At 45.8% G+C, this 12,728-nt stretch overlaps 1 protein-coding gene across 2 annotated transcripts in view; it reads left to right on the forward strand.

The window, feature by feature from the left end:
- LOC137439411 (active breakpoint cluster region-related protein) overlaps positions 1-12,728 on the forward strand; it is a 258,208-nt gene that overhangs the window by 210,872 nt on the left and 34,608 nt on the right. For both annotated transcript variants that reach the window (XM_078768302.1, XM_068135138.2), the window contains exons 12-13: positions 2,100-2,175; positions 11,589-11,693. In XM_078768302.1, the coding sequence (XP_078624428.1) occupies positions 2,100-2,175; positions 11,589-11,693 (181 nt within the window). The remainder of the gene's footprint in view (positions 1-2,099; positions 2,176-11,588; positions 11,694-12,728) is intronic.

Below are 12,728 nucleotides of genomic sequence, written 5' to 3' on the forward strand. Positions count from 1 at the left end.
CTGTCCATACATTTTGTCACGCCACCTGTGATATAATCCTGTTATTGACTTCTTGCTGCGACAGACAATCAGTGACATGGTTCTTTTATCAAAGAAATCACCGAAGCGTAAAAGAAACTCACCAGATTGATATTCTGAGTTCAGAAAGGAAACCCAAGTCAAGAAAAAAGATATATTCCATATTAAATGCCAAGTCTGTATATAAATCGGGATTTAAATTTAATTCATAAATTGATCCAGACGTCTATTCTCTTTCAAACATTAAAACCGACAGAGGTAGTTATTTATCACAGCATCTGTAGAATTTTCACCCTTTTACTCCACTCCGTTTCGCTGTTATTTGGTGGAGCAAAGAGTCAACTGAGCTTTATAGATATTTAGATACATCGTTTTGCCCCTATCTCTCCATTGTGAAGAATCACTTTTAAAATTCTCATATCCAGATCCAAATCCTCACATAAAATATAATAAATTGGTCTTTCTCACACACCCAACCCAACCACCAAGTTTTGTTTGAGTCCATCCACAACTTTTTGAAAATAACCTACTAACAGACAGAGGTGAAAACATAACCTCCGTCCACCTTTGGTGGCGGAGGTAATAATAGTTTTGTAGCATTTACTTGATGGATTTACATCCGGACTTCTGTGTTCTACGTGACGTGTGTGTAATGAGACGTCATTGGTTACAGTTTGGGAGATGGATGGCTTTATTATAGAACACGGTGCCAGTCCACAACGTGTATATCTGTGTCACTGCCATAGTAGCTCCTACCAACTTCCCAACATGCCCTGTGCATGGAGGTGATGATGTCGTTCTAAGTAAAAAAAAAATGACATTCTATGGTGCTGCCTTCGCTTCCCCTCCCCTCACGCTTACCTCCTCCCAAACCCCTTCCATCCCCATCTGGGTTCTAATATGCCATTCCCAATATACAAGTTAATGCCTTTATTTAATTGCAACTAAAATGCGATAAGTTGTAAATTCACTTAACTCGAGCAAATTTCAAAATTTAGACTGCAGAATTGAACTTCACAGCAGTTCTGACTTCCAAAGAAATGTTCATTTGCTCGGGGGGGGGGGGGGGGGGGGGGGGAACAACATTCCGGACATCTGTAGGCGGTGTTTAGTATGACTGGGCATATCTGGAGCGCCATTTCAACCACGATTACTTTCAGCTACTTTGCACCACTCTTCAGCCATTTGAGCCATGCGCTATCATAAAGCGGTTGAGTTAAAAATGATACAAACACAGCACCTACCTCAATCTTCTCAGGAAACACTCAATCCCAAACCGAAGCAGACAAACGGTCCAGACCCAGCTCACATTCCCTGATAGTGGGCTAACAATCCAACGCTTGGCAAATACGCTTGATTATAAGAATCGGTAATTTCTTAAAATTGTGAGATCCAGATTTCAGCACTGATTTAGTATGATCCGATCCTCAAACCCAAACACAGATTTCCATTATATACTTTAATCGGTGAGAGTAGACTGTGTTTACAAGTCGAGGTACGTTTGAATAGGCCAAAACAAAATGGCGGCTAAGACCCGTGCGAGGTGAAGTTGTGCTGACCAAGGATAAAGCCTTTATTGAAGGTAAGATGTTAATTATCTTCAAAAGGGATGTTTAAATTGATCCAAACACCCAGTTTTCATTCATGCAATCCCTTGGAGTTCCCTTTGTATACATGCAAAGTTTGGGACTGCTTGGTTTCAAGGTTTTGGAGTAATGAAGGAGGCGCACATACTGACTGACACACATTTTCTTTTATTATAGATTGCAAGTTTTTATTGTGATGTTGACATTGATCATGTGAAAATAATTTTGCACAACAAATTTGGGGCAAATGCACCTGCATAGTCTAAGCTATCTGGGAAGATGGTACAGTTTTACCCCTGATGGAGGAGTATGTACTCCGAAAGTCAGCACAGAGCCATGACTGTCGGGGAAGGGGAGGGCTTTTCCACAGGTCTTGCTTTTCTTTTGAAATGCATTTAAAGGAAATGACCACGAAGCAAACGTTATTATCGATTTTAAAACATTTTTGAGTTGTAAACTGTCCTCACCTGCTGCCTTCCACCGTACTTCTTACAGAGCTTCATGTTCCTCACGTCGTCCGACTACGAAAGAGCGGAATGGCGCGAGGCAACGCGTGAGCAACAGAAAAAATGTACGTATCAAAGATGGCAGCTACACGTTCTCGGAACCATTTCTAATTTTGACTAACATCCATTGCTCTGCCTGTTTCTGTTTGTTCTCGTCATGTTTTTGCCGCTCACTGCAGGTTCCTGAACTGTAGTAAATTCACACCGTACATCCATTTTAATGGTGAGAGTGTCTTATTGTACACCGCTCCTTTCCTATGCAATCTCCAGGCACTGCATACCGTCATTGCCAGGCACCGAAGGGGGCTCGGCAATGACGCACGCTGAAAGGGAGTACTCAGTTTTCACTCTGGTTGTTTGTTTTCTTTCTTGTTTTCTTGTTTGTCCGGGCGATATCTCAGCCATAATTTGAGCTAGGAAGCTGAAACTTGGACACAATAGTGAGTAAGTACTTTGTCAAAAAGGTATTTTTTGTTTTTTGATTAATCAATTATTAATTGATGAGTTACTTAATTATTATCGATTAATTAAGTACTTGTATATTTCCCTTCTCATCTGGGCAATATCTCAGACACCTTTTGAGTTAGGAAGCTGATATTTGGACATGCCAATGACCAAGTGATTTGGCTGTAAAGTGTATTTTTGATTTATTGATTAATCAATTAATCAATTAATTATTTATTGATTAATAAATTAATTATTTAATTTTTATCAATGACTTCTTCAATTAAATTTCTGAAAGTTACATCTTCGGATGAAGCACAAGTGGTTTAATTATGCTATTAGCGAATTGATTAAGAAAATATTTTATGACAAACTTTTATTGATTTTAATTATGCAATTAATCAAGCGGTTATTGTACACCTCTCCTTCCAAATACAGTCTATGAGCTGCATGGCGGTATTGCCGGGCGCCAGAGGCGCCCCGGCAATGCCACGCTCGAGGATATTTAATTATTTGGCATGGGGGCGGTGTACTTTGAATGTATCTGTACTTGTCTGTTTATCTGCTACCTCTGCTTTAGTTTATTATCCTTTTAGCACTGATTAGCACTGATGAAATATACTATTACGGATCCGGGGTTCGGGATTCGCCGCAAGGGGAAACCCCTCAAATCCCTCCCAAACTCCGGCCCTTCAGGCCAACGTGCCACAGATAACTCCGCGGGCCGTCGGGTTGAAACTAACCAACAACACCAATCAGAGGGCCAAATCTCCCAGGTTCACCCACACCTGGGGCTGACGTGGCCGAATTAACCGGGGATCATGCCCTCAGAGCTGCACTCGGATTCATTCCGATCAGAACAGAAGTACAGTGCTGACTGAATTGGAAAAAAACAAGTGGGGTAAAATTTCCCGGCTATAGCTCGTGTGGACTTTGCAAGTTCAATAAGGAAAAGACTGATTAATCTGCGAGATCAATAAGGAAAAGACTAACCCTAACCCTAACACAGGCGGATCAGAAGAACGTGGGTAGGAGGTTTATTGTTTACAAAGGGGGGGGGGGGGGAGGAGGGTTGGGGAAAGCGATGTGGCACATTAAAACAAGATGGTTTTTATTTACAAGGTACAGGGAATATACATTTATTCGTGTGGTGCAGCAAAATCAACAAACGGGGAATTTACGTGGTGTACAAATGCACAGGAGTGAAGAGACACTGCTGATCTTACCCTTCTAAATGACCCCTTGTACACCTTACACCTTACACCTTACTTGTAATAACAAAACATGGCGCCAATCAGACTCACATCCGAGGAAATGTTAGACAAGTGAGAGTGGTAGGGCCAGAGTTTGAGGCATTGGCGACCTCTTGCTCACCTGACGCAGACTGGTGGGTTCACACTTATCCAAATTGCTGGGAAGGTAAGGAAAGGAGCATTGCGATTTGAGGAGTGTCACCTTGCAGAACGGGCTATTGTTTGGTAGTGTGATTAGTCTGGTTTCCTTCTCGAAAGGTTCCACCGGTGTTTTGCTCCGTTCCGCAACCAGACCGAACGAACCATACAACGACCGCAGCACTTGAGTGGCCCTCCCTTAATACATCTTGGGAGTGGCGGAGTTTGACGGCCTTCATAGTCGAGGTTGCCGGAAGCAAGGGTCATGCTCCGCCTTTTCCGTCCTGAGCACGGCATGCCCATTGATCCGGGCCTGCCTCAGTGTGACGTCACACTTCTGTCCGAGACTGCAGTTTATAAAATGGTCTCAGTTACCTCTGGGACAGGCCATGTGCATGTGCTCTCGAATTAACATGTTGTGGTGTGTGGTGCTCCCTACCCGCCGCACAAATTAGGTGCTGAGGGCAGGCTGGACCAGCCGAGTGGTCTTTGCGGGTAGGTGGTGTAGGAAGGTGGTTCAAGTGGTTGTGGTCGTCCTCGCGGCGACGCTTGGCAATGGCGGGTTTGAATGGCGAGCAGGTGTTGCAAGGCAAGCTTAAATGGTGTGTTTTGTAAAGGCAGAAATAAAGTCCTGTGGGATTTTCAAGTAGGTAGGGTTGTTATCGCTGGCATCGAAGAAACTGCAGCTAAATCATGAGGTGCTTGGTTGTCCGCGCTATCGTGGTACAGAGTGACCGTTTGCTTTTAGCGGGATGATTTTAATTTTGGTGCGGTTGGAAGGAGCTCCTGCTCCATAGTTGAAAGTTAAGCGGATGATGGGGGTAAAACCTACCTAATCCCACACAATGCATATTCCCATTTTTACCCACTACACAAAAGGGAGGCCTCGCTCTGGAACATGTAATAATGAAATAACTAACTCAGGAACCGCTGTATGCTGTGTGCCATTTCTGTGGGGTGACGGTTCACAGAACCGTATCAATAGCCCCTCCCCCCTTCCCATTCCCACTCTCCCCCCAAGCCCTCTCCCTCCCACAGATCTCCCGATGTAATGAAATAACTGAAACGGAAATAACTGAAACGGAAACGGTTACTGAAACGGAAATAACTGAAACGGAAACGGTAACTGAAACTCCCGATGTAATGAAATAACCCGATGTAAACTGAAACTGAAACGGAAATAACTGAAACGGCATACAGCGGTTCCTGAGTCATAACTAACTCAGGAACCACTGTATGCTGTGTGCCATTTCTGTGGGGTGATGGTTCACAGAACCGTAACAATACCTCCCTCCCCCCTTCCCATTCCCACTCTCCCCCCAGCCCTCTCCCTCCCACAGATCTCCCGATGTCCCTGCTCTCCATCTTGTTTTCCCGCTCCCTTTATCATATGTTTTATTTGTCAGTTTGTCTTTTTGTGATCGATGTTAGCTCTTACACAAGCCTCGATCTTGTATACAAAAAAAACCAAAAAAAACTTTGAAAACGAAACAATATTGTTTGTAGAGAAACCGTATGGTATGGATTTTCATGATACATGGTTGAGGCTCATGGCTGAGCGAGCTGATAGAGTAAATAGGAAGACGGACAAAATAGGAAGACGGACAACAAAATGACAGTAGATCCCAATTTGGACTCGACAGGCAAGAGGGTGAATAATGCCAATAAGAGAAAGAAATGAAGCGCGTTAATCTCCATGTAAGAGGGAAGTAGCGTGGGTAGAGAAGATCGTGATTAGGGTTGGGAGATGAATGATGTGAGAATGTGCTGCACCGCTTTCTATGAAATCTCTGGAGGGAAGAGTGAGATTGAACATCCTTAGGACGGTGCTTCCACAAATGTGAACAAAGAGGAACAAAAAAGTTGAGTTGGGCAGGGAGCTAGATTATGGGGATTTTAACCAAGATGGCATTACTGGAAGTACACCTACATCATAGAGGAGCTGGAGAGGCTTAGAGGATGGAGAGCAGAGAGAGAGGTAAACTGAAAGAGACGCCACTGATCAGTCCACGATGAGAGAACAACAGACCATGTGCTTCGGCCTCATCGTGGGAGATTCCAATAATGTTGAGAGCGTTAGATTCCACAGGATAGAGATGAGGCAGGTGTGATGCTGGGCCACCAACCCATAGGGGATAGCAGTACTCTATTGAAGTACGGATACGTACATGCTTTGAAGACTGTGACTCATACTGATTTTTTAAGGAATGACATGGAACCCCGGGGGACACTCGGCTGGCTTTGGAGGTCGGCCCAGGCGAAGGCAGGGCCGATTGTGAGGCCTACCAGTTCAGGAGAGTTAATGTCTTCCAGTGGCTCACCGTGGAAATGGATCAGTGGCTTCGCATGACGAACATTCCGGAGCGACAGGGTGAGACCGGGTTTTTCAGCCATGGAAAGTGTGCTGTCTACCAGGTGACTGTTGGAGGCAGAACTGTTGAAGTTGGAGGTGAGACCAGGTGACTATTGGAGGTGAGACCAGGTGACTGTTGAAGGCTTTCATCCGCAGCTCAATGGAATACTGTTCTCCCCTATGGGCTGGTGCTCCTGCCTCACACCTGGCTCGGCTTCACGCTGTGGAATCCAAAGCTTTCAAAATCATTGGAATCTCCCGCGATGAAGCTATCTCTGAGGGCCTTTCACTCACTCACCGCAGGCAGGTAGGTGGTCTTTCTGTCTTCTACCGACTCCTCTCCGGCCTTGCTCCCCCAGCTCTCTCTGTGCTCTGTCCCCCAAATATTCCTACAGGTCGCACAAGATCTGCCAGCAACCCTCTGATGGTTAAACTGCCGAAATCTCGGCTCTCTGCTCACCTTCACTCTTTCATTCCTCTTTTCTCCCGCCTGTGGAACAAACTCCCACACTCCCTTCAATCCCTCTCCTCCCTCCAGGTCTTTAAAACAGCTGTTCACCACCATCTCTTATCTTCCCCCATCCATAACCTTGATCTTTTCTACCCCAACTAATTCACCCCAGATCCACCTTGTTTGAAATTCCAAGTTCTTTCTTGGAAATCCTGGCAGTGTCCATATGTTTATACCTCTCCCACCCCCCCCCCCCCCCTTCACATGCCTCCCCCCCAAAGCCCTCTCCCTCCCACAGATCTCTCGATGTCTCCATGTCGCTCGGTCCCTGCTCTCAAATGTTGTGTTTGTGTCCTTCCCCCTCTCTCCCCATCTTGTCTACCGCTCCCGATGTTATTTGTTTTATGTGTCTGTTTGTCTTTTTGTGTGATTAATGTTCGGTCTTTCAGGAGCCTCGATCTTGTATACAAAAAAAAGAAAAAAAAGAAAAAAAAAAGAACATTTGAGGCCTGTTCTGGTATAACAAAGGCTTTTGTTCTAGCAGCATCAACACCCTGCAGCATCCAGGCTGTCGCAAGCCCAAAGCAATCCAACTTGATCAATCGATCGACCGGTACCGATTGGATAATGCAATAGGCTATCACAGAAAGACATGTTTCATTTGTCAGACCAACATCCGATCATTTCCAAATCGGCGGATAGTGATGCGGCTACCGTCTGCATGTAAATGGGATTTCAAAATGGATGATTCGAAAAGATTCGTAAATGTACATCAATTAAGAAAAAGGAGGTCATTGCGCAGTGATAACGTGATCAGCCTTTGAGTCACGTGGGGGGGGAGGTGTCAACAATTCTTCCATTTTGCAAACGGCCTTTAAAAACGGTTTTTTAAATTCCCATAAATCCTTTGGCATTGTTATGGCAACCTTACGTCTTAGGTGAATGAATAACGAGTTGTAGTTTCTGGTCTGGCACTTGCGACAGGAATGTTTACTCGAAGGGGATAATGATATCTGAGAGTAAATGGTGATTATTCAACGACGCTTTTCTGTGAGTGCATCGTCCAGTTTCATCCTCGTGGTAAACGGTTTGGAGTGTATTGCGTCATATATCAGTGAACAACACAAATGTATTTTTCTGAGGCTGTAGTTTTGTTAAGAGGAGCATTTATCTGAATGAAGTTTCTATAAAACGATTGCGGAATATGTCAAAACAAAACAAATGGAATGGCACTCGGTAGAGTAGAACTACCTCTGCCAGAACAGTTTATATTTTGTATCCCATTGATAGGCCGGATCTGCATCAGGACCTGAAACAAAGTCGGATCAGCTTGTTGTTGTCCCCGGACCAACTCATCCACCGAGTTTTTGTCCGAATCCATCCACAACCTTTTGAGATATCATGATATGTATCGTTTTCGGCCCTATTTCTCAATGGTGAAGGATCCCTTAAAAGTTTCTTGCATCCGGATCTTCGCCAAAGTGGATTCAATATCTCTCCCGGGCTACTCCCTCCTCCGGTATGATAGACCTGAGCCTCGTCCTGGAGGCGGGGTTGCTATCTTTATCAAAAACTCTCTTCCTCACTCGCCCTGCACTGCACTCTCTCCACCTCACCCCCAGGAATACATCTGGCTACGGCTTCCCCTTCGCTCCCACCTCTTGTTCATATGTGTGTTGTACCGTCCACCAAACAGTGATGACTCCATCTACATCTCGCTGTCTGATGATATGGACCAACTTCTATCTACTCATCCCAACTCTCTCTTCCTCATATGTGGTGATTTCAACTGTCATCATGCCAGTTGGCTGGGTGTGGGTACCTCTCTCACCAGCCATGGCTCCTCAGCAAAGGACGTCTGCGACTCACTGGGACTGACACAATCTGTCAATTTCCCGACCCGGATCTCAGTCAACGGAACATCTTCTCTTCTGGACTTGGTTATGACTAACTTCCCTGAAAATGTCTGCTGCTCTTCTTCTGCTCCGATCGGATCATCTGATCATGTCCTTGTTAAAGTGGACATCTCTCTGACCATCCTCAGGGAGCCTCCTCAGCGTCGACGAGTCTGGCATTTCACTCAGGCCAACTGGCACGGTCTTCAAGCAGCCATCAATCATCTGGACTGGTCTCCCATCTCTACCACCTCTGACATCAACTCATCCTGGGAATTCTTCCAAAGTAAATTGCTCTCTCTCATGCACAGATTTATCCCATCTCGTCTTCAGTTGTCATACCCTTCCTCCCGTCCATGGTACACGGAATCTTGTGGTGAGGCTGTTGCCCAGAAACAACTTGCCTTCGTCTCCTGGAAAGCAAATCCAACGGAAGGAAATCTCATTTCCTTTCACAAAGCCCGAAACAAGTGTGTGTCCACCCTCAGGAGAGCCAGGAAACAATATCTCTCCGTTCTCAAGACCGAACTCTCTTATCTGTCTCCCTCTTCCAAATCCTGGTGGCGTCTGGTCAAATCCGTTTCTGGTGTTTGTTCCCCCTCCATCCCCTCCCTTACCTCAAATGGCTACACAGCTGACTCCGCACGTGAAAAAGCTGAATGCCTCAACTCTGTGTTTGCCTCTAAATCTTGTGTCCCAAACCCATCCCTCTCTGTACCCACCATACCCAGTCGTACCCTGCTGCTCCTGGACTCCGTGTCCTTTCCTCCTGACAAGGTGGAAAAGTTTCTGTCAACCCTCGACTCTGATTCTGCAACTGGACCCGACGGCATCAGCCCACGGGTCCTAAAATCCTGCTCTGCTGCTCTATCTCACCCTCTCTCTGTTCTCTTCACCCTCTCTTTTGCTCAAGGTCAACTGCCATCTGCTTGGAAATCAGCCAACATCACCGCTTTGCACAAAAAAGGTGCAAAAACAGATCCTAGCAACTACAGACCAATCAGCCTTCTCCCAATTATCAGCAAAGTCATGGAATCCATCATTGCTTCTGATATGAAATCTTTCCTCTTCTCCAATGGCTTGATCTCTGATCATCAATTTGGTTTCAGACCAGGTCACTCTACTCTGGACATGCTGCTTCTGCTGTCTCAACAATGGATGGAGGTCCTCAATGCCAAACAGGAAATTAGAGCTGTCTCCCTCGACATATCACGTGCCTTCGACACGGTCTGGCACCCCGCTCTGCTCACCAAACTCTCCTCCTTTGGTATCCATGGAAATCTCCACGCATGGCTGGCGGACTTCCTCTCTAGTCGTCGTCAACGTGTGGCCCTGAATGGGTTTCTCTCATCTCCTCTTCCTGTTCAGGCTGGAGTTCCCCAAGGCAGTGTTCTGGGCCCCGTGCTTTTTCTGGTCTTCATCAATGATCTCTCTGACTCTCTCGAAAATCCTCTCTATCTCTTTGCTGATGACTCCACTCTCTGCCGCTCCATTCCTCTTCCCTCAGATCGGCAGTCTGCTGCCTCCTCACTCTCTGAAGACCTGGACAAAATCACAGACTGGTCAAACAAGTGGAACATGTCTTTCAATCCTGACAAATCTCACACTCTTACTATGTCTCTCCGAAAAGATCGACTGGACAACCCTCCCATCTACTTTCTCAACAATCCTCTCCAAGAAGTTCTGTCGCTCAAGATTTTGGGTCTCACTATCTGCCATGATCTTTCTTGGGAAAACCACATTTCCAAGCTGGCCTCCAAAGCCAGTCGCCGACTGGGCATCCTCCGTCGTGCGAAGTCCTTCCTCGGCACACCTGAGCTCCTCACCACATACAAGGCTTTCATCCGCAGCTCAATGGAATACTGTTCTCCCCTATGGGCCGGTGCTCCTGCCTCACACCTAGCTCGGCTTCACGCTGTTGAAACCAAAGCTTTCAGAATTATTGGAATCTCCCGCGATGAAGCTATCTCTGAGGGCCTTTCACTCACTCACCGCAGGCAGGTAGGTGGTCTTTCTGTCTTCTACCGACTCCTCTCCGGCCTTGCTCCCCCAGCTCTCTCTGTGCTCTGTCCCCCAAATATTCCTACAGGTCGCACAAGATCTGCCAGCAACCCTCTGATGGTTAAACTGCCGAAATCTCGGCTCTCCGCTCACCTTCACTCTTTCATTCCTCTTTTCTCCCGCCTCTGGAACAAACTCCCTCACTCCCTTCAATCCCACTCCTCCCTCCAGGTCTTTAAAACAGCTGTTCACCACCATCTCTTATCTTCCCCCATCCAAAACCTTGATCTTTTCTACCCCCGCTAATTCACCCCAGATCCACCTTGTTTGAAATTCCAACTTCTTTCCTGGAAGTCCTGGCAGTGTCCATATGTTTTATACCTCTCCCACTGCCCCCTTCCCACGCCCCCCCCCCAAAGCCCTCGCCCTCTCTCAGATCTCTCGATGTCTCCATGTCTCTCGGTCCCTGCTCTCAAATGTTGTGTTTGTGTCCTTCCCCCTCTCTCCCCATCTTGTCTACCGCTCCCTATGTTATATGTTTTATGTGTCGGTTTGTCTTTCTGTGTGTTCATGTGATTAATGTTCGCTCTTTCACGAGCCTCGATATTGTATACAAAAAAAAAAAAAAAAAAAAAAAAAAAAAAAAATTCGTCCTTGTCCCACACCCAAAACTGTACACCACATTTTGTTTGAATCTGTCCATAACTTAGATGTCCCGCTCACAGACGGACAGAGAGACGGGTGAAAACACAATACGTAGATACCGTGTCCATCTTTGGTGGCAGAGGGGTGGCAGAGGGTGGCATTAAATAAATAATTTAATGAATGAATAATTTTCTCACTAAAATTCCTCTGAACGACTGTTCCTCTTAGCAAGACTGTCTTTGAGTGCGTATGGAATGGAACTGCTGGTAAAACACCTTTTTGTGCCCGACCTTGGCAGGTTTCAAGAGCTTTGCTCTAAGCTCGGTGGAGTTGCAGATGCTGACAAACTCGTGTGTGAAGCTGCAGACCGTACACAGCATTCCGCTCACCATTAACAAAGAAGGTACTGGCACGACTCGGAACGTTTCTCCACCATTACGGGTTTCACGATGCACCTTCATTGGCTTGAAGTCGAGTGACGTGACATGGCCCCCCAAGCCTGAGAGCCATAAACCGCTTGCTTTTCACGTTTGATTTTATTTTTTTTTAAAGAAAATTTCTGAAACAACATTAAAAAAAAGAGGAAAAATATTTCCTATACATACAGTAATATATTCCATTGATTCGATCAGGGCCGGTAGGGTGGCCTAGAGGTATGCACACTCGCCACTAAGCTGTCTGGCCTTGGTTCGAATCTCTACCAATGTGTGTGCCGTCCCTCAGATGGACGTTGAATTGGGCGACCCGTCTGCCGACGTTAGTTGGTCGATGCTAAAGAACCTACGGTGTCCTTAGCGAAAAATAGGCGAGCTATCGCCGGCACCCTGAACAAATTACAAATTCCTGCCCTAACTACCTAGTCGAACGTCAGTCCTGGCCAGCCGATTCATGGAAGACTTGGGTCAAAAACTTCCTCTAGCCACAATAATGTGGGAATAATTGTGGTTGTTAAAGAAGAAGAAGATTTCATTGATCTGATCCATCGATATATCCTGACATCACATGGGCAAATGTCCTTTCGTTTTTAACAGTCTTAGTCAGGAAGTAATCATTTGGTACTACATTGTGGCTTAGTTTATTACTAAATTGACTAAGCCACAGCTTCGTCGCTTCGTTTTTGGGTTAAAGCACTCAATAAATCCCCCAAAATCATTTTGACCAACTCTCAAGTAGCAGGATGTTATCTGTACCATAATTTATACTCCAACATGTTTGGGGTACCTGAGCATGAGGCAGACAAATAAATGAGTCACCATTAATTTTGTTGTGATCAAAAGGCATCCGACGAGGTCAGGGAGTCACAAAACCACAAGTACCGTACTGTAATCGTCCGGTGTTCAACTGGCATGCAGGTGTGGTCCAGGCACGCGTTTATTTGAAGATCAGCAGATAACCCGGTTTCACCGGGCTGTTGTAGGGGAATTCATTCCCAAGAGAG

This window comes from Myxine glutinosa, chromosome 14 (genome assembly GCF_964187855.1).
Source record: "Myxine glutinosa chromosome 14, kmMyxGlut1.1, whole genome shotgun sequence".
In the NCBI taxonomy this organism is placed as follows: domain Eukaryota; kingdom Metazoa; phylum Chordata; class Myxini; order Myxiniformes; family Myxinidae; genus Myxine; species Myxine glutinosa.